We start from the raw sequence: 27,171 nt of genomic DNA on the forward strand, positions 1-27,171 counted from the left end.
AAATAAAATTATAAAACAATTATTTATGCCATAGGTGAAAATACCATAAGGAAGGAGCTATTAAATATCTTCCTGGGTCAGGGGCGGCTTACAGAGGAGGAGGCACTTGAGCTGGGGCACGATAAGCAAACAAGACGAGGACAAGAAAGAGGGCACTTCAGTCATGCCAAGGTGTAGAATGATAAATCAACAGGTATCTTCAAACAAGACCAAGTAGCTAATGTGGCTGTTTAGTACAAGAAGCAGTGAGAGACTCTATTGGAGGCAGATGAGGAACACATCATAGAGAATTTAATGTCCTCCTAAGAGACTTGGACATTATCCTGCAAGTAACAGACAAGATTTTAAAGCAGGCTGGCATCCAAAGGCAACTCCAGAATGTTCATGTGAGGAGCTTTGGGGAAATGGTCAAGGACATGGCTTGAAGCTGAATGTGAGAGGCAGAACCCTGCTTTCACTTAGAATGTGTGTTTACTTGCCCCAAACACCTCCTTGTCACCTCCACTCCTATCTTGATCAAAATTTTAAAAAGACCACCTGGCAAGTAACTTTAAAAAGAATTTTAAAAATACGACCTGACGAGTAATGAGGAAGCTGGGAGAGACGGGTGGACTAGAAGCAAGGAAGTCAGGTAAGAGTATTAGTTTGACCGAGTTCTTAGGTCTGAACCAAGTGGCACAATGAGGATGGGACAGGACAGGAACAGTGCTGAAGTGGATCTGACGGGGGTAACCAATGGTACCAGGACAAAGAGGAGGAGAAGGGTGAGGAGGAGGGTGGGGAGAAGGAGGAGAAATATCTGGGAATCTAGGAAAGGTAAGTTTGGGGGGAAAAGAAAACAAGAGCTAAAAAGGGCATCCAGGTGGAGATGTCCATTAGGCCCGAGTTTCACAAACTTTGATGCACACACGAATTACATGGGGATGGGGATGTTGGTAAAGTGAAGATTCTGATTGAATAGGTCACCCAAGAGTCTGCATTTCCAACAAACTCCCAGGTGATGCTAACGCTGATGGATAAACTACTCCTTGAGGAACACATTAGGCCACCAAATGTAGGGCTTATACCTTAGATCAACAAGCGAATCTTTAAAAAATCAAATCTCTGAGATTTAGTAATTTTTGAGAAACTATTCCTGTCTCCTCACTGGAAAAACAAAACAAAAACAAAACCAGCTTTGTTTCTACTCTTCACTTCCCTGTAGGATGATTATGCAGTTAGCCCTCTGTATCTGTGGTTCTTTGTCCTCAGATTCAACCAATCTCAGATCGAAAATATTCGGGAAAAAGAAAACAATAAAGAAGAATAATACAACAATAAAAAATACAAATAAAAAACAATACAGTACGACAACTAATTACATAGCATTTACATTGTTTTAGGTATTATAAGCAATCTAGACATGATTTAAATTAGTGGTCCCCAAACTTTTTGGCACCAGGGACCAGTTTCACTGAAGACAATTTTTCTGCGGACTGGAATAGGGTGGGGTAGGGGAGGAGAAGACGGAGCTCAGGCGGTGATGGGAGCGATGGGGAGCAGCTATAAACACAGAGGAAGCTTTGCTGGCTGGCCCACCACTCACCTCCTGCTGAGTGGCCCAGTTCCTAACAGGCCATGGACCAGTACCAGTCCATGGCCCAGGGGATGAGGACAGCAGCTTTAAACTCTACAAGACAATGTAAATGCCTAGGTTATATGCAAATACTACACCATTTCATATCAGAGACTTGAGCATCCATGGATTTTGGTATCTGAGGGGGGTCCTGGAATCAACCCCCCACAGGTACCAAGACTGAACTTCCTCACCAATTACTATGTGTGATTAGCAGGGCCTCCCTGCCCTGATTATTCTTTCTATCAGCCACGTGAGTCTTTTAGGCTAATAGTATGGCACGGAAGTGATACTGAGCCAGTTCCATTCATAAGCTTGAAGAACCACGGCAAAGTCCAACTCTGCATCTTTTCCCTCTCCAGTAGAAAAGCAGATCCAATATTTATGACTCTTTCAGTCAGGATTCTAAAATGAAGACTCGTGGAGCACACAGCACCTGCAGACAGGAGCAAAACGGCCACCAATCTGGGACCAACCTAGAACAAAAGAAAGAGATAAGCCTGTGTTGTTTTTTAGCTACAAGATTTCGGGGGTCATTCGTACTGCCGTATAACCCAGCAAAAGCTGACCAATAGAGTCTCTCAGCTACTGATGAAGGAAGTAAGGCTAGGAAGGAAATAGAAGAGCTAAAAATAAATGTTGAATTTTTTAAAGTTATTATATTTCCAAAATATCCTCTTTACGAATACCAAGAAGATATAGAATAAGGTTATAGCCTTATTATAACCCTGTGGATTATCTGAATACGAGTTATCAGGGGAGTTTAAAGAATATCCATCTTGGTAATAGCTCTGGCTATGCCATTCTTCCTGAGAACTTAAGTCACAGCCCCTGTGCCATGAACATAAATGGGAAGTATTAAGTGCTTTATGAGGTTCTGCAGTGATGTGCTGGATCTGGCTTGTATCAGCTTGTAACAGCTGAGTGTTAAATTTCCAGGAATTTTGTGAAGCCGTTGTTAAACACAGTCATCATTAAAAATTGAATTACATAAAGTCACAATTAAATTATATTAAAAACAAAGGTACCTACAGGCAACCCTCGCTTTACGTGGTTCCAATATATGCACAAATTTCAGTTACCACAGTTGAGTTAAATAACACCAGTCTGTCAACAATGCAGTTCAAATTTTAGTCACCATAGTATATTAATTGAGTGACTGCATTAAGTACAAACTTCGCTACTAGCAATTTGGTCCACAAATCACTATGTAAGTAATAGATGTGCTTCATGATCAGTGACCAATCACATCACTTCTTTCAAAGCCTGCCAATGACTGATCACTGCTCATCTGTCCTTCAGTTCATGCAGACAGCAAAGCATGTGGTTGTGTTACCTTCTTGTCTTCCAGTGACAAACCCACATGACATTTAACAGAAATGGATATAATCAAAAGAGGAAATTGACCGACAAAGATGAAAGTGCAGCGAAGAAATGAAAAGTGACAACGCCGGCAGTAAAATTTGACTTACACATAAATGGAGTTATAGAAGAAATAGCTCATTGTGGGAATGCTGACACCCTGCTGTTCTAGAAATGGTACAGTGGCAGCCAGAAGAACTCGGGGAAGGCAAACTTATCAACAGAAATGACCAAAGTGGTTCTGGCAAAAAGGACAAAGATATCCCCAAGAGGAAGTGATGCCGAAAAAGATTCGCCTTAGTGGAATTCCCAGAGATATTTCATGGCATTCACAGAACAAAGGATAAAATGCTGGCAGCTGATCCAAACTTAGAAAGGAGTATGACAATTTGCGAAGGTATAGGTAAAAGGAATCCTAAGTTATATGATGAGAAGAATGCAAGTATTGTTTAAACTACCGAAAGTTTTTTACAAAGAAATAAAAGTTTAATTCTCAATGTTTCTAATGTTTTAAATTGGTGTACTATATAAATATTAGCTTTACTATTTTTTCATTTCCCTTTACGTTTATAACCAACAGTAAGAGACTCTGTAATGCTTTAACAAAAAATGTTAGGCACAGTGGCTCTCGCCTATAATCCGAGCACTTTGGAAGGTGGGGCGGGAGGATAGTTTGAGGCCAGGAGTTTGAGATCAGCCTGAGCAAGAGCAAGATCCCCTCTGTACAAAAAATTAAAAAATTAGCTAGACATGGTGGCATGTGCTTGTAGTTCCAGCTACTTGGAAGGCTGAGGCAGGAGGATCACTCGAGCCCAGGAGTTTGAGGTTGCAGCGAGCTATGCTGACCCTACTACACTCTAGCCTAGGCTACAGAGTGAGACCCTGTCTCAAAAAACAAACAAAAAAATGTTAAAGGTCATAAAACAATTGTAATTTTCCCCATTAACATCACTCTGCATGGTTTCAGCTTGCAGTCATTTTCATTGTTCCACACTACTGTCCAAAGTGAGGACTTGTACTCAGCATTTACCACTTTCTATCTTATTATTATCTGTGCTTTTGAAATTATTTATGTCTATTGTATCTATACATAATGGTGCACATCTTTTTCCAACTCTATGTTCAGAGACATCATGTAGGTAGCTTCCTTGGTGAAAGCATTTAGACCATGGAAATTGGCAACACTACAAATCAGGGCTTGATTTATTATTTTGTTGATCATCTAGACTTAAGAAAGTGATGGAGAAAATGTTAATGCAGACTAAATTTAAAAGTGCATCATATCTATAGCTGTTCACCATGAATGGCAAAAAAAAAAAAAAAATGAAGGAAGAAATATTCTTCCAGTATTTGAAAACTATCATCAGATTGAGCAAAGAATTGATTTATGTCACTGATGAACAAGTGAAGTTCCAACACGTGTCTTTGTTGTTTCACTTTAGTCTTCAATGTAAAAAAAAATAACAGTGACCATTCATGTCAGAACTATACCTATTGCTCAATACTATGAGCAACTTCTTTGCCAAATGAGATAGTAATGAAGCATTATTCCTAGCCTGACTTTGTCAAATCATGGTTAAATGATAACCTTAGGTTGGCTATAGATACAAGACTTTGGCAAAACTCAGTGAAAATATTCTAAGAGAACCAATTGGCCATGAATTTATAATAAAAAGTATTGCATACTTTATTATCATTTATAAATTATGTGCTACCATTCTTTATCTTAATATAATTTATGGCAAACTTACGTAAATACATATGCATATCCTCCCTCACCGCTGCTCCCCCCAGCTCCATTTACCTGCTGGGAAACATCTGCCAGCCCTGGACTTAGAGAATGTCGTTAGGTAGAATGTCCACAAGTTTTATAGTTCACACCGGGACTTGAATTTCAGCACTGCTTCTTTCTATGTTATATTAAGTAAACTTCTGAGCTTCTCTAAGCCTTTTCCTTCTTCTGCAAAATTTAAAAAAAAGTAAAAAATAAAATAAAGAAGGACTTGTTACATGAAGGAGTTGTTGTTGTAAGAATAAGCTACACGAAGGCTCTGGTACAATCTAGGTGTTGAGTGACTGTTACTCTTTTCCTCCCACCTTTTCCCTCTGCTTCCAGCTGCCAAATCCTGTAAGTTTTACTTCTTTTGCTGGAGATAGAATGATCTACACGTGTCTGGATTACATGGCAGGTCCACATGGCTGTAGAGGAATGGATGGGTGAGTGGATGTCTTCCTTTGATTCCATGATAAGCCAGTCTAAGTAGTAATTTAAGAATTCACTGAGGCTTGAAATCTTTTATCACGTTTTAAAAATCTATGTACAACAATTAGAAACTCCTCACACTGTGGAATCGGTGTCCATGGAACATAGCCTATACTGCCCTATTTCAGCTTTATTTGTTATTTTGTTTAGAGTTATTATAGGACCAAACTTGAAAGAAAGATTATGCAGCAGTCCGCAACCTTTTCGGCACCAGGGACGGGTTTCATGCAAGCCAATTTTTCCACGGACGGGGTGGGGAGGGCGGCGGAGCTCTGCGGCGGGTCCCTAGCAGGCCGCGGGCCGGTGTCAGCGAGCGCAGGGGACCTGGGGACCGCAGTATTGGGGAACTTCCTCCCCCTGCTGGCCATAATACGACATAGCAGTACCGTATGGGACGGAACGGAATTACCGAATGTCAAAAGTGGATGGAAACTCAGGGTAACTACTCCAGCAAACCAGCTACTCACAGACCTCTGGACTCCAAACAACTTGTGTTCAGTGTACACCATCTTTAAAATAAATTTTTTTAAAAAGCCTTTGAATTAGTTGCCAACATCTCACTGACATCCCTATTTCTGTTTTCTCAAAACTAGACGTTGCTACACGTTGGTCTGCCATCCTACCTGCGTTTCCCCAACTCCATTGGATGGGGCCTTTCTACTCTGCACTGGCCGCGGTGCCCACTCTGTCTGCCTCATCTACTTGTGTCGCCTGCCCAGCCCTTGCTGCTTTTGATGTGCAACCCCAAGCTTTCTCAGTTTACCAAAGAGTGAAACGAAATCCAAACTTGTTCAAAATCATACTGCCTAATTAGTAGCAAAGCACATGATAAAATTTGGGCCTCCTAAATTCCATTCGACAGGTATTTATTGATTTCATGTATTTATTTAACAAATGTTTTAGTGCCTATTATGGCCAGGCACATAGCAAGTGTCAAAGATTCTCTCAGAGAGTCTACAAGATAAAAATGGTCTTTCAATTCAGAGTTTATAGTTAGTGGGGAGAGCAGAGGGGTAGTTAATAAATACAAGAATTATGATGAAGGTGATGAAAGGAGGGAAAAGGGAACTATGCTTGGGTACAGTTCCTGCTCCCACCTCAGCACCTGGTTCATCATCATTGCGAGTACAAATATTACTAAGATTTGCTAAATAATGCCCTCAAATCATGGAGCCCACATTTATTCAACGTTCACTGAGCACAAGTGCTGAATGTTGGGGAAGCAGCAATAAATGTTGCATTCATTAGATTGTTTCCTCCAAGCACGTCCTCTAAAATAGTCACTCATCCTTCTTCCTGTTCATCCCTCCTGCCTTTGGAATTACCATCTGCAATCAATGTGCTAGGCTAAGAGGGAGCCAGAAGTCAGTCATATTCACGGCAGTGTGCAGTGGTTGCTGGGCAAGTGACACCTCTGCAGACACAGGAATCAGGTGTGAGCTTGAGTAACCGGGATATGGGGAAAATGCCAAACTGAGAGAAGAGTAGAAACTAATTGTGGTCACCAACACTTATGACACCATAATTGGAAAGTAGTACAAGAAAACAGAATTACTTCTGTATCTGACTCATAAAGATTACTCCAACTGAGTCCTTTGAAACCTGGGCTCTTTGGAGAAATGGCTGATTCCAGATCTGAGACAGGGAAGGTACAAGGTGAGCCTAAGACACCTTTTTGGGCCAGAAAGCAAGGAAACATCCAGAGACTAATGTGGTGATGTCAAAAGAATTCAGGAGTCTTGGAGATAATTGGTGATTTTAACTTACTGAATAAAGCAAAATGCATGAATCCATAGTGATGAGAGAGAGAGAACATGCACACGTGCCCAAGAATGCGCACACACAGGGAGAAAGGCTGAAAGCTTGTTTTTATAGAATGCTGCCAGGTCATGAATGCAGAAAGAATGATAAAATTGAAAATCATATTTTGCATCCCCCCAGTGTAATAACTGATTCAGACAGCAATCATTAATGGATGATAAAAACAGCAAGTAGTCCATCTGGGCATGGTGGCTCATGCCTTTAATCCCAGGACTTTTGGAGACCCAGGCAGGGGAATAGCTTGAGCACAGGAATTCGGGGTTAAAGTGAGCAATGATGGGGCCACTGCACTCCAGCCTGGGCGTCAGAGCAAGATCTTGTCTCAAAAAGAAAAAAACAAAAACACACCAAGTAAAATGTTGTTGATACTGTCAAAGTAGCACCTCACAGGTGACAATGTCAAGATTTGCTAGTCACCTCTTCAACCAAGTGTCATCACTGACAGTGGACGACCTGCCGTTATGTGCCTCCTGACGTGCTGCAATGAGAACACAACTATAATTATCCTTACATACGAACAAACACTGAATCTAAACAAGGCATTAGGCCCAGTTTTACTTTAAGAAAATACAGAGATGAGCCAATTAGCATAAAGAAACAATCAGACAAATCCAGAATGTACAATATTCTAGCCTGAACTTTTCAAAAATGGCATTAAGAACAAAAATATGAGGGGACTGTTCTGGATTTTAAGTAGTCAGAGACATGTCATAACCAAATGCAATGTGTAAATTCTGAATGGCTCCTGGCGTGAGGAGAAAATAGCTACCAAAGACATTCTGGAAACAATGGGAAAATTTGACTATGGACTGAAAATTAGGTAACTATTATAGAGTTGTTAATTTTGCTATATGTTATAAGATTGCATGGTTAGTTGAGAATGTTGTCATTCTTAACAGATGCATGCTTAAGTATTTTGGGGCAAAGTATGATTACCCACAAATGGCTCAATTTAAAAATTTTAAATATATTTAAATATATACAATTAAAAATTTTTAAAGATGTAAAGTTAATGAGGCAAATGTGAACTGGTGACTCTAGGTGAAGGTTATATCTGTATTCATTACACTATATTTTTTCTTGTATTTCTTAATAAAAAATTAAGTTAAAAATATAAAGATTCTACGAAAGAAAAAGTGAGTTATTTAGATTCTCCATTGTCACTGAGAAAACAATGATTAGAATAAAGCTGATCACTATAAAATTTTGCATTTTGGTATTCAAATGTTTCTGAAGTTTGTAAAACATGCAAAATGCTTATGTTATAAATTGAAGTAGAAAATATTGGTATCTAGTTTATATGTACATTATTTTATCCGAAAACTTACATTTTTATGAGTTTTAAAAAATCTGTTCCTCTGAATTTCCCAAGCATACTATAATCATGTATAATGTTTATGATGGAATATGAAACATTAACATCTTATTTTCCTACTTCAAATAATCATATTTCCAATTAGGTGTAAGTGTAGGTTCTCAATCAGATAAAATAATGCCACTAAAATAAAAGGTTGACAAAAATTAACAGCAAATGGGCCACAGGCCTACTAAAACTATAAAACTTCTAGAAGAAAACATAGGACAAAATCTTTGCAACTGTGTCTTATTGCCTTTGCAACAGGCATGTCTTAGGACACAAAAAGCACAAACCATAAAAGGAAACGTTGGTAAGTTGTACTTTAACAAAATATAAAACTTTTGCTCCTCCCTGATACCCTGTTAAGAAAGGATTAAGCGATAGAGAAAAAATATTGGTAATACAAACCTTTTCACAAAATACTGGTATTTATCCATCTCTCACCTGTACTACTTCAACAATCTCCTCCCTAGTCTGGCCCTGCACTCTATTCTCTATACAACACACAAATTGTCATATTGTTTGCCTGCTTAAAATCCTCCCATGGCTTCCTGCAATATACGGAATTAGATCTACGCTCTTGTCTTGGCAGAAGGCTTGCCTGCCCACCCCGGCAGCTGCATTTTCCATCTCCTGCCACCCACTCACACACTGCTCTGGCTAGAGCGGCCACCTTCCTGTTTTGCTCACATTAAAAGCTAATTCCTGAATGCGCCCGCCGTGTCCATGGAGAGAGGCTGAGGCTGCTGAGCTCCGGCCGAGGCACCGGGGCGCCCGGTGGCAAAGATGTCGGCTTCCTTAGTCCAGGCCACCGTCCGGGCTGTGAGCAAGAGGAAGCTGCAGCCCACCCGAGCCGCCCTCACCCTAACACCTTCAGCAGTAAACAAGATAAAGCAGCTCAACACCTTCAGCAGTAAACAAGAAAAAGCAGCTCCTTAAAGATAAGCCTGAACACGTAGGTGGGAAAGTTGGTGTCCGAACCAGAGGCTGTAATGGCCTTTCTTACACTCTAGAATATACGAAAATAAAAGGAGATTCTGATGAAGAAGTTGTTCAAGATAGAGTCAGAGTGTTCATTGAAAAGAAAGCACAGCTAACACTTTTAGGAACAGAAATGGACTATGTTGAAGACAAATTATCCAGTGAGTTTGTGTTCAACAACCCAAAGATCAAAGGAACTTGTGGCTGTGGGGAAAGCTTTAATGTTTGAAACCTCAGGACTCCTCTGGCTATGAGCTCCAGGAACACTCATGGACGCCTTGGGGCTTACTGAAGAAATCATGTGACTACCACCTGTTTAATGTGTGGCTGCCTTGTAAGAAAATAAAGTGATGCATTTTGAAAAAAAAAAAAGCTAATTCCTGACTTAAGGCCTTTGTACTTGCTGCTCACTCTGCCATAGATATTCTTCCCCTGCATGGCTGACTAGCATTCTCCTTGTCACAGCTCAAGTGTCATCTTCTCAGAGACATTCCCCAACATGCCCCTCCAGTCACCTTATCACCATACTGTTTTCTTCACTTACCCTACCTGAATTTGTTTAGTTTTTCTCCCCCACAAGAAGGTTAAGACCTGTAACAGCAAAAGGATCTCCGTTTTGTCTACGGGTATGTGCTTAGCATACAGTGCTTGGAACATAGTAGATGCTCCAGAAGTATTTTTGTATGACCCATACCCACTATGGGCCAGGCACTGTGCTGGGTACTTAGTGGCCAATGGTTTAAACGTGTTGCTCAAAGCCTTTTTTCATCCTATTACCTTCCTTTAGAAAAAAATATTTTATATTCCTAGATTCATTTAAATAGCTAAATACTTCTTTGTATTTTTCAAGAGGCAAATTTACTTTCAAGTAAATTGTAAAATCTGGATTTCATCTGTATGTAGAATCAGTGCTTTGGCCTAAATAAAAATGTTCATATTTTGAACTCAGCCCCACTAGAATGACTCAAACAAAAGAAACAAAAAATGGAATGTGTTAGTGAGGCTATAAGGTAATAGAACTCTCACACAGTGCTGGTACCTGTAAGTTAGTTTAACTGCTTTAGAATACTATTTGGCAGTATCCAATAAAGTAAAACATATGTATACCCTATGACCTAGTAATTCCATACTTACATATATACCCAAAGGAAATGCATTCCTTTGTTCACCAAAAGATATGGACAAAAAAATTCACGGCAGCACTATTCATAACAGCCAAAAAGTGTTAACTATTCAAATGTCCATCAACAAAATAAATTGTTATATATACACACAAAGGAATACTATAATGAGTATAAACTATACACATTGATGTATCTTAAAAATAAAATGTTTAAAAAAAGCCAGACACCAAAGAGTGCATCTATGTTATATTTCAACTAAAAGTTTACAGAAAGAGAGAAGGAGAAAGAGAGAGAGGGAGATTGGAGTGTTCCCCTAAATACTTTCCTACTGACGGTCCCTCCAAAGTTAGATCCTTGAAGTATGAGGTGGTGGTATTTGAAAACGTAACTTAAACTGGCCTACCACAATCGCAGTTTTTGAAGTCTCATGTTTTATATCTTAAAAGTCCATGTGAATGCCCTATACTTCACCCATGTAAACTGAAGTATTTCCCTCGGAAATATCTGAGAAAACTTAATAAAGGAAAATGAGCCATGATTATCTTGTAGTTGCAGGTACTGCCTCAGACTTCAGTTAAAAAAGAACTGGTAGAAAATAGATTAGTCATGGTTAGATAGCCTGGTTCACACCTCAGATTCAAATTCATTAGCAGTGTGGCTTTGGGCAAGTTCCCTAAATATTTGCTCCTATGCTCTCATTCACATAACAAAGACAATACTTATCTCACAAGGTAGCGTTGAGAGTTAAATAAGATGACATAAGTTAGGTATTCAATATCATTAGCCTCTGCCTTCCCTACCCTATAAGGCAGTACTGAGGTGGAAAAAAAGTCAACAAGTTGTTTGCGGCAATATATATATTTTAATTCAAAGTGAATTGACAGTAATACACCATAAATTCTTATTTTGACACTCACCAAAATAGTCACCTGGAAAACCCGCTTTTTGTGACAAAGTACAGAAGGCTTGGTCACATTTAAATCACTGAGAACTAGAGAGAAATACTATCGCAAACCGTAATAGACATTACATCCATAAAAGTTTTCCCAGTCCTTATTGTAATATTGCACAGTGCAATTGCTACATGGCAAACTAGTGTAGCATAGAAGTAAAAGCAAAAACAAACAAACCAAAGAAAGAAAGCCACAAGTCTAAAGTTAACAGTTCAAACTTAGTAATCAAATCTATTGTCATTGGGTTCATTAAAACAAATCTTCCTACACCTTGCAGTGTATGATTTAACTTTTAGTTAACACAAACCAAGTTTAAAATTAGCAGTAGAGATTTAAAAAATGAAAACATTTTGCTAATACAGTAACATATTTAATTAAACACCCTGAAAGAAAAAAACCAACTAAATATCAGAATATTTGATAAAAAATAATTTGTAAATTAAAATAGTATGCAAATATGCAACTTGGAAATCATGCAGTGTTTTATTTAAGAAAGCATTAAAATCAAAGAAAACTGATAAAAATAGTTTTAAAAGGACATAAATCCAGATTCTTTCATCAGTATGCTAAATGTAGAATTTAGCAAAATTTTGAAATGTTTTACTTTTAAATGCATTAAAAAGCCCATGGTTGCAATTAATTAAGAGCAGTGTACTTAACTGGAATAAGCCTTTATCAAATATTACTATTATATTATGCAAATGTTGAAGTTTACCATTTACTGTCAATTTAACAAGACTACTTTCAGTCTTGGAACTTAAAGACAGAAAATATGACACTTCAGGGCAGTAAACACAGCCCTGAACAAAAAAGAAAACTGCGCCAGTTTTGTACCTGTTGTGATACAATCAATCCTTTGCACTTGGTATTTCTGAAACATCCGTTGCCAGCATTGATTCTTTTCCAAGAAGTGAGCAGATACCAGTAATCTGCCGGACTGTATAAATAAAATTAGAAGGCTGTGGAGGGCAGCAAATTTACTTAAATAGTGACTCCATAAATTTGTCATCTGTAAATAATCTTTTAAATTAATCTTAGGCTACTCCTTTTTTATGCGTTATTATATATATATATTTCTATTTATATAAAATGCATAGAATTGAGTACTAAAAACACTGAAACTCGTGGGGAAAATTAAGTCCTTCATTTTCAGTGTGACTAAAAATGTACTGCTGGTTTTTATTTTATGATCTAATACTGTAATTTTTAAAATCAATTTCAGGCACATTTATTTCATTGATGATTATTAAATAAAACACTGCTTGTGTTAATGGAGTAAAGAAAAGCTTATCCATTATTAGCTTATTGTCAACGCTGTACTAGAGCTGTACTAGTGGTATACAATTCATTCATCAAAGAAATGCTGTAAATCCAAAACATCTGGAGAGTTTTACACTCAAATGCTTTGTACTGTTTATTCCAGTAAATGCTGTAAGATTATATTCCAGATTCTTAAGGAAAAAAAGTTAAGTCAAGCCTGCAAGATACAGCTTTCTCAAGTGTCTACAATGCCAGTATGAAAATAAAAAATTAAGTTACATTGATACATCCAAGATCTTTCATATGCAGTGATGAGCACAAACATTAATAGAGATAAAATACTGATGCAAATAACACACCCCAAAATAACATATGCAATTATTTTCCATCATTTACAATACAGTAGTTACAATGACACTCCAAACAAAAAAGCAAAGTAAAAAATCAAAACCCCAACTTCTATTTCATATAATTAGACTTATACAGAAATTAGAAGGCTAAATAACAACTAGTTAATCACCTAATTTCACAGCTATCTGAAGTGGCAATCGTTATATAGCAGCTTATCTATGATACATTCAAGATAAATGATACAATTTATTACTTGCCTGTAAGCTAAACACAGCCTCAGTTTAATACCTTTCCTTAAATTCCACCTCTACACTACAATATACTTGAGGTCTATGCAAAAAGTATAGGAAATGGATGATTAAGTCTTTGGTGCTGTAAAAGCAACTTCATTTAAACGTAACTACTGCCATCACCACCCCACCCCGCCCCACCCCCCCAAAAAGGAAGGGAAAAACCCAAGACACACTTCCTAGGAAAAACAAGCATGTAATTTCTGTCCCTGACGGAATGTATTAAATAAGCAAACATCACCAACAAGCAAAACAAGTACTGCAATGTAAAAATACTTAAAAAAAAACAAACCCTCACATGCATAAATGAAAAATTGCACACAAAGAACTCACATCTTTTCAAGCTTCAATAGTAAATATTCTGCTACTATTTATTAAATACTGCATGGTTTGCCCAAGCTAAGATAAAACCACATCATGAATCAGTGAGCATTTTGCATTTTCTTTCATTATCTACCCAAAGTCATGCCTACTGCACCTCTAAACATTTTAAGTCCAATTATACAGCAAACACTCTCAAAATAAACTTAAGATTGTATTGCAGTTTCACTTAACAGTATATAAAATGCTGTGCTGTGACAGTTATCAACTATCCATTAGATACTGAATCAATTTTTCTTAAGCACTACTAACTGCTTGCTTTTCTTGAAGCTAGATCATTCTGAAAAATCAGACAGCAGAATTCAGCTATAGCAAACATGCTGCCCTCTTAATAAGGAAAAAACAGCTACTACCCAAAATCATACCACGCAAAACCAAAAATGAACATTACTCTATCAAAAGAAAACTAAAGAGTAAGTCTGAATTTTAAGTGCTGCAGTCCTCAACATTTATATATAGGTAATAACATTAACAACCTCAAATATTTAAGGCACTATGTGTGGAAACGGTTTACAATGCAGCTGAGATTATTAGAACAACATTTAAGAGCAAAGTCTAGGCAACAATTTGCCCATGCAAAAGACACATGCAAATGTAAAGAACAATAGCTCAATTTTTAGGTAAGTGACCCAACATTTATACACTAAGACACAGATAATACAATTCACTGTATGCTGTAATTTTGACATATGTGCATCTGTTGCTCTAAGTCTGTACACAGAATGGCTTCCCAAATGTGGACGTGTCTTGCACTAGTTAGAAGGCAATTTATAAAAAATAGCAGGAGCAAAACTGGACTTCTGCTCCCATAAGTCACCTGTCTAGAGTTACTACATAAGAAGATAACATGACCAAAGACAAGTTATACCAAATGTGCAAAACACATCAAAAGTGAGTTTTTTTTTTAAAGCTCAAAGTTGTTTAAATTGCACCCAAGTCTACATGATTCAAAAATAATTTTCTTGTGCCATGGCTAATATTTATTAAATACCATGTTTTATTTTTAATCAAATGTTTGTATCATTGAGCTTCCTCAATATACTGTTTTTGAGTTTTCACATATATGGATACTGGCTGAGTTTTGTTGGACTCAATGGAAATCCAGTATATGCAGGTGATGCTGCAATGTAAGAATGTGGTGGGAAGATTGGTTTGTACTGAGTCTGATGAATGGTTGGGGATGGTAACAGACGGGGATTTATGCCCACTGGGACTTGGTGAACTATGCCACTGGGATGGGAGATATTATAGGTTGGATGCTGTAACACAGGTCTTGAGGTACATGGAGAGGCTAAGAGGTGGGCCACTGGTGCAGCACTACTCAGGGCAGCTGATGATGGGTATGGAAGTAGAGTAGGCTGTCCTCCGAGGTGTGTATTTCCAGCCAGATGGGCATGCACTGCGGTGTGATTGGGACTTCCATGAGAAAGAGTGAATGGATTACTGGTAACACTAGTAGGGATATAAGCTTGCTGTCTTCGATGTCCGAAGTTTCCATTCCACTCCTGATGCCCAGATCCAAAGTGTTGAACCTATCCACAAAGAAAAAAAATGACTGAATGACATATTTTATAAGATAAAAGGAAAGGAAGAAAGAGAAATTACAATATATTCTCTGTGACTGATAATTCACAGTGGATCTCTCAGAACTAGCTTGTACTAAGAATAAGTAGAAGAGAGGAAAAATACTGATTTTATATATACCAGTATTAACATTATAATATTTATTCCCACATAATTATTATAATGTAGGCACTGCCATCATCGCTGCTAACACTGCCTGTTACTACCCCATCGCTCCTTGCAGCTGCCATGTGTGGAGCACGCATTATATGTAAAGCTAACACCTCATATACATAATGTTATATACTTCCAAAACAACCCCCTGACATGACTATTATTCCCATTAATGAAGATCCAGATCAGATTTGTTGAAGAGACCCAGCCAAGGTATATATACAGTATATGGCAAAATCATAACTGGAATCCAGATCTGACTCCAATACCTGTGGATCTGGTCTTTCCCCAAGTGAAACACAACTGCCAAGTACAGTGTTGAATAGATGGAAAGTATTCAATAAGGTTAGGTGATCACTACCACTAACACATCAGAAAGGTAGCCATTAATCCATTAGTGTATGCTCTGATTTAAAGGGTCTGAGACAACAGACACACTAAAATATTATCTAAGAGAATCTAAGAACTTAATCTTTCTGAAGAAGAATACAAGTTCTATGGATCATTTGCTTAATTATCCTATCATTAGGCCAGTTACTCTTTAGTCAGTTGGGATAATGAGGAGGGAAAATTTTATTAAGACTATACACAGTTTCAGAATCTTTTTTCCCCTAAGTGAAAAACAACTGCTAACTTTGAATCCCAAAGACTCTTACGAATTCACAAATAAACATACCTGGCTGAAGTTCAAATGCTGCTGCTGGAATGCTGATGTCGATTTCTGCTGACGATTACACACTGCAGAAGGCTGGTTTAATCTTCCAGAGGCAGATCTTCCTTTTATTAATGGCTGGCATATAGAATCTGGCAATGAACAAAATATTAGAGAGTTGATGCTTTCTCCTTCTCTAATAAAAATTAGAAAAGTCTTTAGATATTTTATAAAATAGTGATTTGAGAACCTTAAATAAGAAAAGAGAGCCCATAGTTTCCAAGCACTGGATGATATTAGAAGGGATTTCTTCTGTATAATAGATAGGCAGGGTCAAGTTGGAAATTCAGAGATGACTTTTGGTGATCCTGTTCTCTAATGTTCCTAAATTACAACCTTTGAAAGGACACTCAGGGAAACAGGAGGACTCACTTTACCTGTGTTTGTCATATGCTCGTCAGCATTTAAGCCATTTTCTAGTCCCACTGGTGGCACCACAACAGTACAAACAGCTGGCTTGGTTTCTGTGTCAGCAGAAGTTACCAGTTCTGTGTTTTGATGGGCGTCCTCCACAAAAGTGCTCTCTGCAAATGGACTGTCGTGCCCAGAAGAGTCTGACGTTGGAGAGCCATCCACAGTATCACAACCACTTTCTTGCTCTTCATCTGACATGCTACAAGAAAGCATTTATGAATATTAAGTAATACCCAGGGCTCCAGCAAACTGATGACAATCTTACTCAGTTATTTTATATACAATTATACCTTTCTCCTTGCCCAAGAGCATTTTTTTCATAACATTTCTAGACCTTCAAATTAATTCTCTATTCAGACTGCTAAGCCTAACTCTGTCCCATTTCAGGAATGTCCTTTTGGCATTTAATTTTTTTTCTCCTTTTCTTCCACTTGATCTTTACCAGCAGTTGATAAAATTCCTCTTTATAAATCTAAGATAATTTCATCAAGATATGACAAAAGAAACACTGTTCTGGATAATTTAAATGAAATGTACAAACAGGGCCAGTGTGGTGGCTCACGCCTATAATCCCAACACTTTGGGAGGCTGAGGCAGGAGGATTACTTGAGCCCAGGAGTTCGAGGCTGTAGTAAGCTGCAATTGCGCCACTGCAACCAGCTTGGGCAACAGAGTGAGACTCTGTCTTTAAAAAAAAAAAAAAAGAGGAAAAGTAAAGAAGAACAGAACAAACGCATAAGCATAGGACCTGGGTATTTCAGATTAAATTCTAATGTTATGATATGTGCCTTTCATGTAATTTGGGTCCTTTTAACTAACCAGTTATATGAAAGGTCTTTCTCTACTTCTCTGAAGGCCTAGCCAGAGTCCTGTATTTCTCTTCTCTTCCTGACACTCTTAGGACCTGTCAATTTCCCTCTCCTTGGGATTTCTACAGCATTTATTGTCTCTTTTAATCACTCACTTCATACTTAACAATTTGAAGCATCTCTTTTTATATGTATTTTTTATTTATGTTTATATATCTTAGTTATTTTTATCTCTCTATATATTTTATATGAGTATATATTTATGTTTATGTATGTATACATCAACTTCTAAAATACAATATAAGCAACTTATAAGAAGAGGATATATTAAAATTTCTTTATATCTTCCACAGGGCTTTCGCTATAAGTATTTAGTACCATATTACCTAAAGAAAGAGAAGAAAAACGTATAAAATTAAGACAAAATTTTTTCAAATTTTGTTGCCACTAAAAAAGAATTTCTACAAGCTGAAATCGAAGGTATTTCACAGAAATTTTTGTAGTTTCTCTCTCTTTTTTTTTTTTTTTGTTAGAGATGGGAGGTCTTGCTCTGTCACCCAGGCTGGAATGCAGTGGAATAATTGTAGCTCACTGTAGCCTCAAACTCCTGGGCTCAAGTGATCCTCCCACTTCAACCTCCTGAGTAGTGGGAACTACAGGTGCATGCCGCCATGCCTGGCTAATTTTTAAAATTTTTTTGTAGAGACAGGTCTCCAATTTTGTCCAGGCTGGTCTCTGAACTCTTGGTCTCAAGGGATCCTCCCACCTCAGCCTCCCAAAGTGCTGGGATTATAGGCACCAGCCACTGTACCTGGCCAATGGCTGATCTCTTAATGTGTTAATTAATACATTATGCTAGTAAGCAAAAGCTTACTATTTTGGTGGCAGTACATGTCCCTAGCCAAAAGGAAGGCTAGGCAAAGAAATATAGATGAAACCATGCAAATCAGTCACCAAAGGGAGAAAAAAATCATAGTGGATACACTATAGACAGTGGGCCAGTCATTACTTCATTATGCAAAACATTCCTTTTTTATTTTGCTAAAGTGTATGTTTTTATTCCAAATTGAAGTTACAATAGTAGTCTGTGGAGCTGAAATTGAGAACGTGGCTTTCATTCAAAAGCCTGTTAAAAATAGATGATTCTTTAAAATCACTTATTAGAATCTCCATTTTTCATTTCAAGCTTTTCTATAACAATAAAGAAAATGACTACTAAAAACCTGAGATTATAAAAAGGGATACAGTTTAAAAATTACGTTCAAGAGAGAAGTCACTATGTTAAATTGCAGGTACTTATTAATTTAAACAACACAAAAAGAAATCATGGGCTTTTTAGTAGACTTAATATGTATTATATATTACTATTGAAATTCTTTTACCTATTCGGTCTCTTGCAAGGGGATGGGCTGGACTGCCCTGAGGAACTGGTGCTCAGAGTACTATCAGGACTACTTAATGAACACATCCGATCAATGTTCAACGTGCTCTGGCAAGCTTCACAATCTAGACTACCTTTACATCTGGTGGAAGAGAAAAGGGAAAAACATGGGTCAAAAATGAGAAGATACTCTCCAAGTAGCCAAAATTTGCATTCTTTAATTAAGGATATGAAACAGTTGAGAATGACCTACATGGACAAAAAGTAAAGCTTATCAACACAGGGAATAATGCTATAATAATCATGTTAAATACTATTTAGAAAGTTCCCTCTGTCTAGAACCTGATTCTCTAACTGGGTTTTACTCCAAAGGACATGGACAGAAAAAGAGTAAGTCACAGAAAGTTATTTTTAGCACACTAGAGGGCGCCATCATTATCCTTTACAGATGCAGCATTTGGCACTTACTCTCTCAGTGAATGTCTCTGTGAAGTGTCCTCCTCATCAGTGTCACTGCTAATAGTGATCACACTCACTGCAGGACTTGGGGAGTCAGCAATGATAATCGTTTGCCGCTGTTTGTCTGAAACCGATGAATCAGAGTCCTGTCTGATAGATGTTTCACAGCAATTTCTTGCCTCTCCTCCTGAGTTACGATTGTCCTGTGTTTCTATACAACTTACTTCCCCGACATCTTTCCCATTTATTATCTTTGGAGAAATAAGTGCTGAATGTGGGATATTGGTATTCTGCAATGAATTGCTCCTGCAACCAAAGGAATAATTTATAATTTCTATAATCAAAATATGTACATGACATTTTTCTAAGATATATCATTACAAATGCAAATCTTCACTTGTTCATGTATATAACACTAACATATAGAGTATGAGTTTTTGTGAAATATAAAATAGCTCTAGAAATAGTGTAGATTGTATTTACATACATTTAAATGGTCATTTTTGGTAAATGTGATATCTGAAGGTCTATAATTGCTACATTATAGGTAGATAATAAATCAAAAGGGCAATAAAGACAATCTTACCAACTGAAAGCATTTATTTCCTCTCTTCCTGGCTCCCATTCCATTAGTTTTACCAAAATACCTCTGAGAAATTGAGAAGGGAGCTGGCTTAGTGTTTGTAACAAAGCTATCAAAGAGGTCATTTTGAATACAACAGAGTGACCCTTTAGTGTTCATGCAAAATTCATTTTAAAGATTAATTCTCAAAATGCAGAGGAAGGTTAAAGTATCAATACCAACCTGTTCTGGCACAGTTTATTTTTCTTAGTAGTGGCAGGCTGGGGCCAGACAACATGTGCAATGCCCACACTAATTGGCTGAGGGGCCGATAAAGTTATCTGATTGGTTAGAAGAGGTTGAGGCATCACTGAATTATAATGATTGCTGCGCGAAATCATTTTCCTAGGGGGAAAGTTCAGAAAAATTGAATCCCTTCCTTATCAAGATCTATTTTGTAAACCATTCACAAAGAAGTACTTTTATTTTTAACTTACCCCCAGTCTCCAAGCCTCTGTGAACCAGCCACACCTTCAGAAGTTAGTGTAGTAGTAGCAGGAGCCATGGGTGTTACCTGTTGCCAGGCAGGTACCAGCATCTGCTGTGTTCTACCAGACCATGTCTATTGCATCGAAGCAAAGCAAAACAAAACAAAAACTAAGTTACAAGAAACTCAACTTTACTATATCTTAAATTCAAAAATATATTAAAGTAATAACTAACAATCACAAAAATTAAAGTCAATAACCTACGAAAAGGACTGAATCCCTATCTGGGTCATTTTCATTATTTCCCATCAGCACAGGCTGATATAGGGACAGCACATATGCAAAAGAGAATTATTACCAACCTGAGAAAGAACTCCAGGTCGGATCTGTAGTGGCTGCACAGGTGGAGCCTGAGTTACCAGTGGAACTGTATTATCCACCCTTATTGAATAGCTAGTGGGTTTACCATGTGTTGCAGGAATACCTGTGAAACAGAACAGCTATCAAATAATAGAAAAAACATCTTCCTCTGATTTAACTTATACACTCATTTGAAATGTAAAGAATTGCTTAAATTCTGATTGGGCTTATAAAACCAATAACTACATAAAATTTTCATAAGACTAGCACAAAGCAGTCTATGAGGAAAGTGAGGTGCTTCCTATCAACTCTATGGTAAACATTATTTTAAAAATTGTTATAAAGATACTCTTTGTTTTAAAATACATACTATAAAATTGAACCATTTATTTTTCTTGAAACTTACAAATTGCCTTTTAAAGTTTGCTATTAAAGCTTTCTTTTCCTTTTCAAATAGCTTTGCAACTATGATAAAGAACACGGAAAGGTGAATCTGGCTCAATATTGAGATAACCTAGCATGTTCTTCTTTTCATAGAAATTTTTAGCTATGCTTACTATTTTCTTCTTTAAAACTGTGCTAGGATCTTATGCTCTCATTGTCAAAAGGGAAATGCATCACAACTTTGTAATTCAATGGACATGATGATTTACACATGGATGAAAATTCAGGGATGGAACATTCATTCCAACCTCAAAAGGAAAACCAAAAACAATCTATTTGGCCTAATTTGACGATATAAACTAAGTTTTGCTTAATGTGGCTTAATTGACTAGTTTTCCTAGTAGAAAGCTACTAGAACTCCAGAAGAAACATGTTACCATTTTGCTTACCCACTAGGCAAATTAGAATGCAGGATTACCAGCCATATTAATCCTGTTATGGTAATAACTTTGTTTCATACAATGCGAAGCACCTTGTAAATATTAAGTCTTATGATATTGAACTTAGAGACAGCAAAGTAGCACCACACCCCAAGTTAGAGCTTTGACTACCAATATTTTAGGGACATCCCTCAAGATCAGAAAGCACATTAACTAAAATAAATTCACTACTTCATAATTCCAGTCTATTGTAGCAGTTACTTTCAAGATGGGCTGGCAGATTATTTAAATATAATTAGTTTTGGGATAAAAGTGATACTGGTGTTTCTCTGCAGTGATAAGAGAAAAATACTACAATTGTTTTCTTTTCCTATTGAAAAATCTTAAAATTTTTATTGTATAAGTGTTAATCCTAAAGAGAATGTTAATTTTGTTCTGTTTATTTTCTTCATAGAGACTTTTATCTTACTGCCAGGGTGTCCTACTCTGTGCTCTGCCTAAAGAGGTAGATATTAAATTAAGTGTAACAAAAATCTATAGTTTTTTTTTTTAACTGATCTTCTTACCCCTTCCAAAAAGCATGTCTTGATCAGCAAATTCTCCAAGAAATGGAATATAAGCACACCCAGGCAGTGTAGATATATGGCAGCAATAGACAATCTCTTTAAGAAAAAAAGCAGAATTCACTTTGACAAGGATGAAAAGACAGAGCGAATTCTCAAATCCGAACAAAAATTTCATTGCCCTTAAATTCTCTCCATAAGCAATGTCTTAAAATGAGAAGAATTCTCCTATATATATTCCCTCCTCATAAGAGCTAATTTTTGATCGAATCCAACGGTGGGTTAAGATCCCAATTTATTATAGTTATTAGGTTAGCTGTAACTATCTCTGATCATATTTGCTTTAATATTTGGACAACCAGGCACAAAAACTTATAAAGACTGTTTCAAGATAACAGAGGAGAATTTTGTTGGCATGTATTTGACTCTAAAATAGTAGCTGTCATGCAGAAGGGATGAATAACTAACTTCTCAGGTTGCTAAATAATTTTAAAGGTTTGTTTAACATATAAAACTAAACATTCAAATTTGTTAAATAAAAGCTTATCTAAGTCTTCTGTACTAAATAACAATTTCTTTTAAAATAAGCACAGTCTTATGGATATATTATCTATATACCTATACCTGTATGTTATATCTATAATATTCTAAAATATATGAAATGTATGACCTAAACACTATACCCATAAAGTGAAATAAAATTTTTAAGTGAAGCGGATAGACATAAAATTCATTTTAAAATATAAACCATAATGGTACCATAATTACTAGCCAATAGCGGCCCAATAATTATTTTTGAATATTTCTTGTAAATGGATTGGTACATTACAAGGGAGAAGGGTAAGAAACCCAATACTGAGATTTTCTACAGAGATGCTAAGACAGATTAGAGGGAAAGCTTTCATTTCTAAGGCAGACACTATGCCAGGATGAAAAACAATGAAACAACGTACGTACAGAGCCTGCCTCTCCTGCTTCTACTGCACCTGTTGCAGAAGCTAACACATATTTTGCTTCCTCTTATTATCAATTCTAATTTAAGAGCATTGTTCTTGACATTTGACAGCTTAATGAGTCTGAGAGTTTAATCCTTTTTATTCAGTTATCCTTATTATAAACTACTCATATAGTTGCTACCATACATACAGAAAGATCACTAGCTTTTCATCAATTATAAGCCATACAAAAAGACAAAAGATTTGTCTAAGCTCATTGAAATGTTGTAAGAATGATGCTCAACTCTGTTTAGAAATGTGTCTCATTAAGTCCTTTAAGTTTCTGCCATAAACAGAAGGTGGGCTCTGGAACAAAACTGCTATTTCAGATCTTCAGGAAATATACTACAGTGTAGGTAGTGACCCTCAAATTGATTTTGGTACATGGCAGAAATTACTAGAACCAAAGAACTCATTTGTTAGTATGGAATATAAACTTAGCTAAGTGAAAAGGAAGTGAAAGTGCACGTGTCAAGTGGTATTTGTCAAGCTATCACTTAAGCGATAACTGATATAAAATCTACCACTTATTTTCAAAGGGTATACGTACATGTACTACGTACAGATAATGTAAATATACTAAAATATTAACACACTGAATCTAGGGCAGAAGACATTATTCCTTCAACTTTTCTATATGTTTGAAATTCTCACAGTAAACTGTTGGGGAAAAACCAAAAAAACAAACACAAAAGCATCTTTTAAGAGTGCTAACAATATGGTGATGTGAGCATTTTTGTTATGAGAGACCAGCCATGGGTCACTGTTACAAATACAGATCACCACTAGATCACAATATCATCTTTAGAATCAACCATTTGTCTTTTTTTTAGACTTTCAGTGATACAAACACTTTTCCAAATGAGACCTTATATGAAAACCTAAAATATAAAAACAATGAAAGTAAAGCTACCCTAGTAGAACAACAGTAGCTAAAGATTTGACCTGTTTTCACATCTCTTATTACGAGCCAATCAAGTCAACAAACATATTCTTGGTGCTTTACTATGGGAAACACTAAGATAAAATTTTTTTAAAGTTGCTCAAATCTATAAATAAAGAAATCAGGCTGGGCACGGTGGCTCACACCTACAATCCCAGCACTTTGGAAGGCCAAAGTAGGAGAATCACTTGAGATCAGGAGTTCAAGACCAGCCTGAACAAACATAGTAAGACCTCATTTCTTTAAAAAAAAAAAAAAAAAAATTAGCCAAGTCTGGCACAGGCACCTGTAGTCCTAGCTACTCAGGAGGCTGAGGGAAGAGGATCACTTGGATCTAAAATTTGAGGTTACAGTGAGCTATGATTGTACCACTACACTCCAGCCTGAGCAACAGAGTGAGACCCTGTCTCTAAAAATAAATAAATAAATAACCTCAGAATCCAGAAACATTAGAGCTAGAAATGACAAAGATATTATCTATTGAGTCTGTTTCCTTTTACTAAGGCTGAAACAGGCAAACAGACTTGTCTAGACAGACACAGTAAACAGCAGAAATAGAACTAGATTCCAGGTGTCCTGACTTTAGCACCAACTGCTTTCATTTATACTATAGAGTATCATCACTAAATTGCACATGATGGTTTAGCGCCCCATTTGTAATCCATCTCTTGCTTTAAGACATAACTAGATGTCTGAACTATCATCTAGGCCATTTTTAAAATTTAATTTAATTTAAAAAAGAAATAAAATAATGATATGTTATTTTTTGTCCTAGCAAGGACAAAATCCTAGGAAAGAAGTGGGGTTTTATTCTGGTTATTCCAGTTGCAAGGTTTGCAACTATTAGCCCATTTTGCTGCTATCACTCTCTAAGAACCACAGAGGATTTCCCAGTTTGAGAATGTGTGGCCTCTTGAAAGGAATTCTGCCACCCATCCCACTTGAGGATTTAATTGGTTATATTTATATAAAGAATGGACATGATCTAATGTAATCAAAATCAGGCCATGATATATTTTTTACCTAAACTATAGGTAAAGAACAAGACTACGACATTTTGGGACAGAACTCTTTTGACCAAAATTTTTTTAAGAACTCAGCTCTCAGTCACTTTAATGTTCAGTAATGATGGGCAAATCATATATACTTACCTGAACATCTAAAGCAGTGATACCCAGTATAGGGCAACCTACAGCTTTCCAAGCTCATTACTTTCTATTAAGGTATTTTATTAAGCTAGATTCTACAGGAAATGCGACTGTTATATAATCCCATTTTGTTAATGATGATTACAATGGAACTCTAGTCAAGAAATGAGTGTCATTGGTCTAAGGCTACTGGACAGCTTAAGTTAAATTCAAATGTAGCACTAAATACAGCAAAAACTATTCAATATATTTAATGACCAGATGCCTAAACTTGTTTTAAAATAATGCATGCCTAAATCCAAAGCATAATTTAAATGAAATACCTTGAATAGCTGGGGGACAGATAATCAGTGTCTGCTGAAAAGCATCACCACAACCAAACTGAGCAGTTCCTGCCTGCAGAGGTATTCCATGATGCACGACTGAATGAGCAGATGTGGTTAATACCTGAAACAATCGATGTATAGCACGTTATACACAGCAGTCTGCTATGCTACACATATATTATATAAAAAAAATTCAAACGTGTTTCTTAAAATCATAATTCTATAAAACCAATAGACCCAGAAAATGAGAATAAAAACAAGTGACCCAGCTAAAATTTAAAAACTGATTCTACTGAACTCTACTTTTGGTACAGTTGTGGCATACGAGAGCAGGTGGAAGATATAGAGAGAATGAAAGAGGAAAGCGAAAAGATGAATTTGAGTAAATATGTTTCAATTGTTACCCTGAAATTTTAATAGATTCAACAGAATAGCCGTAGTAAGACCTCAACAGTACTATAGCTTCTAACTGCCAACATGAAACTTCTGTGTAGTTCAAAAGCAAAATAAGTAATCATTTAAAAAAGAGTATAGGTGCGGTGGCTCAAGCCTGCAATCCCAGCACTTTGAGAGGCCACGGCAGGAGGATCACTTATGGTCAGGAGTTCAACACCAGCCTGGGCAACACAGCGATGCCTCGTCTCTATAAAAATTTTTTTAAAAATTAGTCGAGTGTGGCAGTGTGCACCTATAGTCTCAGCTACTTGAAAGGCTGTGGCAGGAGGATCACCCGAGCCCAGGAGTTTGAGGTTGTAGTGGACTATGATAATACCACTACACTCTAGCCTGGGCAACAGAGCAACACCTGTTTCAAAAAAAAAAAAAAAAAAAGTATAAATTATTAATTATTTGAAGTTCTTACCTGGCTTCTTAATGTTCCAATTTTAGTAAAATTTGCTGTCAGAGTAGCAGTATTGTTTGAAGCAACTGGTCTTAAAAGTGAAGATTTATTGTGATTATTTGTGTCACATGAATTTAGGTGGGACTTACAAATATCCATAATATGAAAACAGGACTTTACACTGCAAAAGAAAAAGTGAAGGTTTTATAATATCATTTTAAACGCTTACTTTTAAATTAACGTACATTAACAAAATAATTATTCCTAAAAGAAAAAAATTCTACAATTTGCATTTAATCTGCTTATTTACAATAGTATTTCTAACAGGAAATCCTATAAGAAAAGATTGAATTTCAAAGCAAGAATATATTAATATATCTGCAATATTTTTTAAGACAGCAAAGCAATAGTAAGCTTTTTTTGGTTAGCACACAATAACTTTATGGCCTCTGTAGGCTCTAAATAAGTTTTCCTAAATTTCTAGATCTCCACAACACTCAATTAATGGTACCAAGTATGTGGCTATCATGTTATTTTTCAAAGTGTTTGTATAAGAAAAATATTAGGACATTTTTTAAGTGTTTGAATGAAAAATATAATTGTGCTTTTAAGAAATACCAATTTTAAGGACAACTCACAATAGTGAATATCAGTTCATTCCCCTGTCTTCTTTATTTAGTCTTTTTAAATTATTACAGCAGTCTGCTTTAAGTCACTTACAGTAACTCCCTTCATCTCATAAAAAAAGACATCTGAGGCTCAAAGAATTTGAAAGATTTGCCTAAGGTAATTTTGACAAGGCCTTTGGAATTTGAGCATACATTCTTCTCTACTGACCCATTAAAAACCTC

General features: G+C 36.6%; 2 protein-coding genes across 2 annotated transcripts in view; one reads left to right on the forward strand and one right to left on the reverse strand.

The window, feature by feature from the left end:
- Positions 1 to 9,189: 9,189 nt before the first annotated feature.
- LOC105814583 (iron-sulfur cluster assembly 1 homolog, mitochondrial-like) lies at positions 9,190 to 9,628 on the forward strand. The gene is made up of 2 exons (XM_012649605.1): positions 9,190 to 9,308; positions 9,343 to 9,628. Exons 1-2 carry the CDS (start codon positions 9,205 to 9,207, stop codon positions 9,626 to 9,628), a joined length of 390 nt encoding a protein of 129 aa, XP_012505059.1. The 5' UTR covers positions 9,190 to 9,204.
- Positions 9,629 to 11,365: 1,737 nt separating this feature from the next.
- The window catches only part of HIPK3 (homeodomain interacting protein kinase 3), a 132,019-nt gene continuing 116,213 nt past the window's right edge, over positions 11,366 to 27,171 (reverse strand). The window contains exons 5-16 of the mRNA XM_012649546.1: positions 26,631 to 26,653; positions 26,342 to 26,501; positions 25,477 to 25,600; positions 20,683 to 20,804; positions 20,330 to 20,454; positions 20,076 to 20,237; positions 19,857 to 19,919; positions 19,280 to 19,576; positions 18,813 to 18,953; positions 16,585 to 16,820; positions 16,172 to 16,299; positions 11,366 to 15,290 (exon numbers count right to left, since the gene is read on the reverse strand). Coding sequence (XP_012505000.1) covers positions 14,814 to 15,290; positions 16,172 to 16,299; positions 16,585 to 16,820; positions 18,813 to 18,953; positions 19,280 to 19,576; positions 19,857 to 19,919; positions 20,076 to 20,237; positions 20,330 to 20,454; positions 20,683 to 20,804; positions 25,477 to 25,600; positions 26,342 to 26,501; positions 26,631 to 26,653 — 2,058 coding nt within the window. The 3' untranslated portion in view covers positions 11,366 to 14,813. The remainder of the gene's footprint in view (positions 15,291 to 16,171; positions 16,300 to 16,584; positions 16,821 to 18,812; positions 18,954 to 19,279; positions 19,577 to 19,856; positions 19,920 to 20,075; positions 20,238 to 20,329; positions 20,455 to 20,682; positions 20,805 to 25,476; positions 25,601 to 26,341; positions 26,502 to 26,630; positions 26,654 to 27,171) is intronic.

Source organism: Propithecus coquereli, unplaced genomic scaffold (assembly GCF_000956105.1).
Source record: "Propithecus coquereli isolate 6110/MARCELLA unplaced genomic scaffold, Pcoq_1.0 Scaffold30, whole genome shotgun sequence".
Classification (NCBI taxonomy): domain Eukaryota; kingdom Metazoa; phylum Chordata; class Mammalia; order Primates; family Indriidae; genus Propithecus; species Propithecus coquereli.

Bases quoted from the DNA above. Each gene is read 5' to 3' on its own strand.
- LOC105814583 (XM_012649605.1), top strand. From the start codon at position 9,205: ATGTCGGCTTCCTTAGTCCAGGCCACCGTCCGGGCTGTGAGCAAGAGG. The intron at 9,309-9,342 runs AAAGCAGCTCAA...AGTAAACAAGAA, and splicing joins CCTTCAGCAGTAAACAAGAT to AAAGCAGCTCCTTAAAGATA.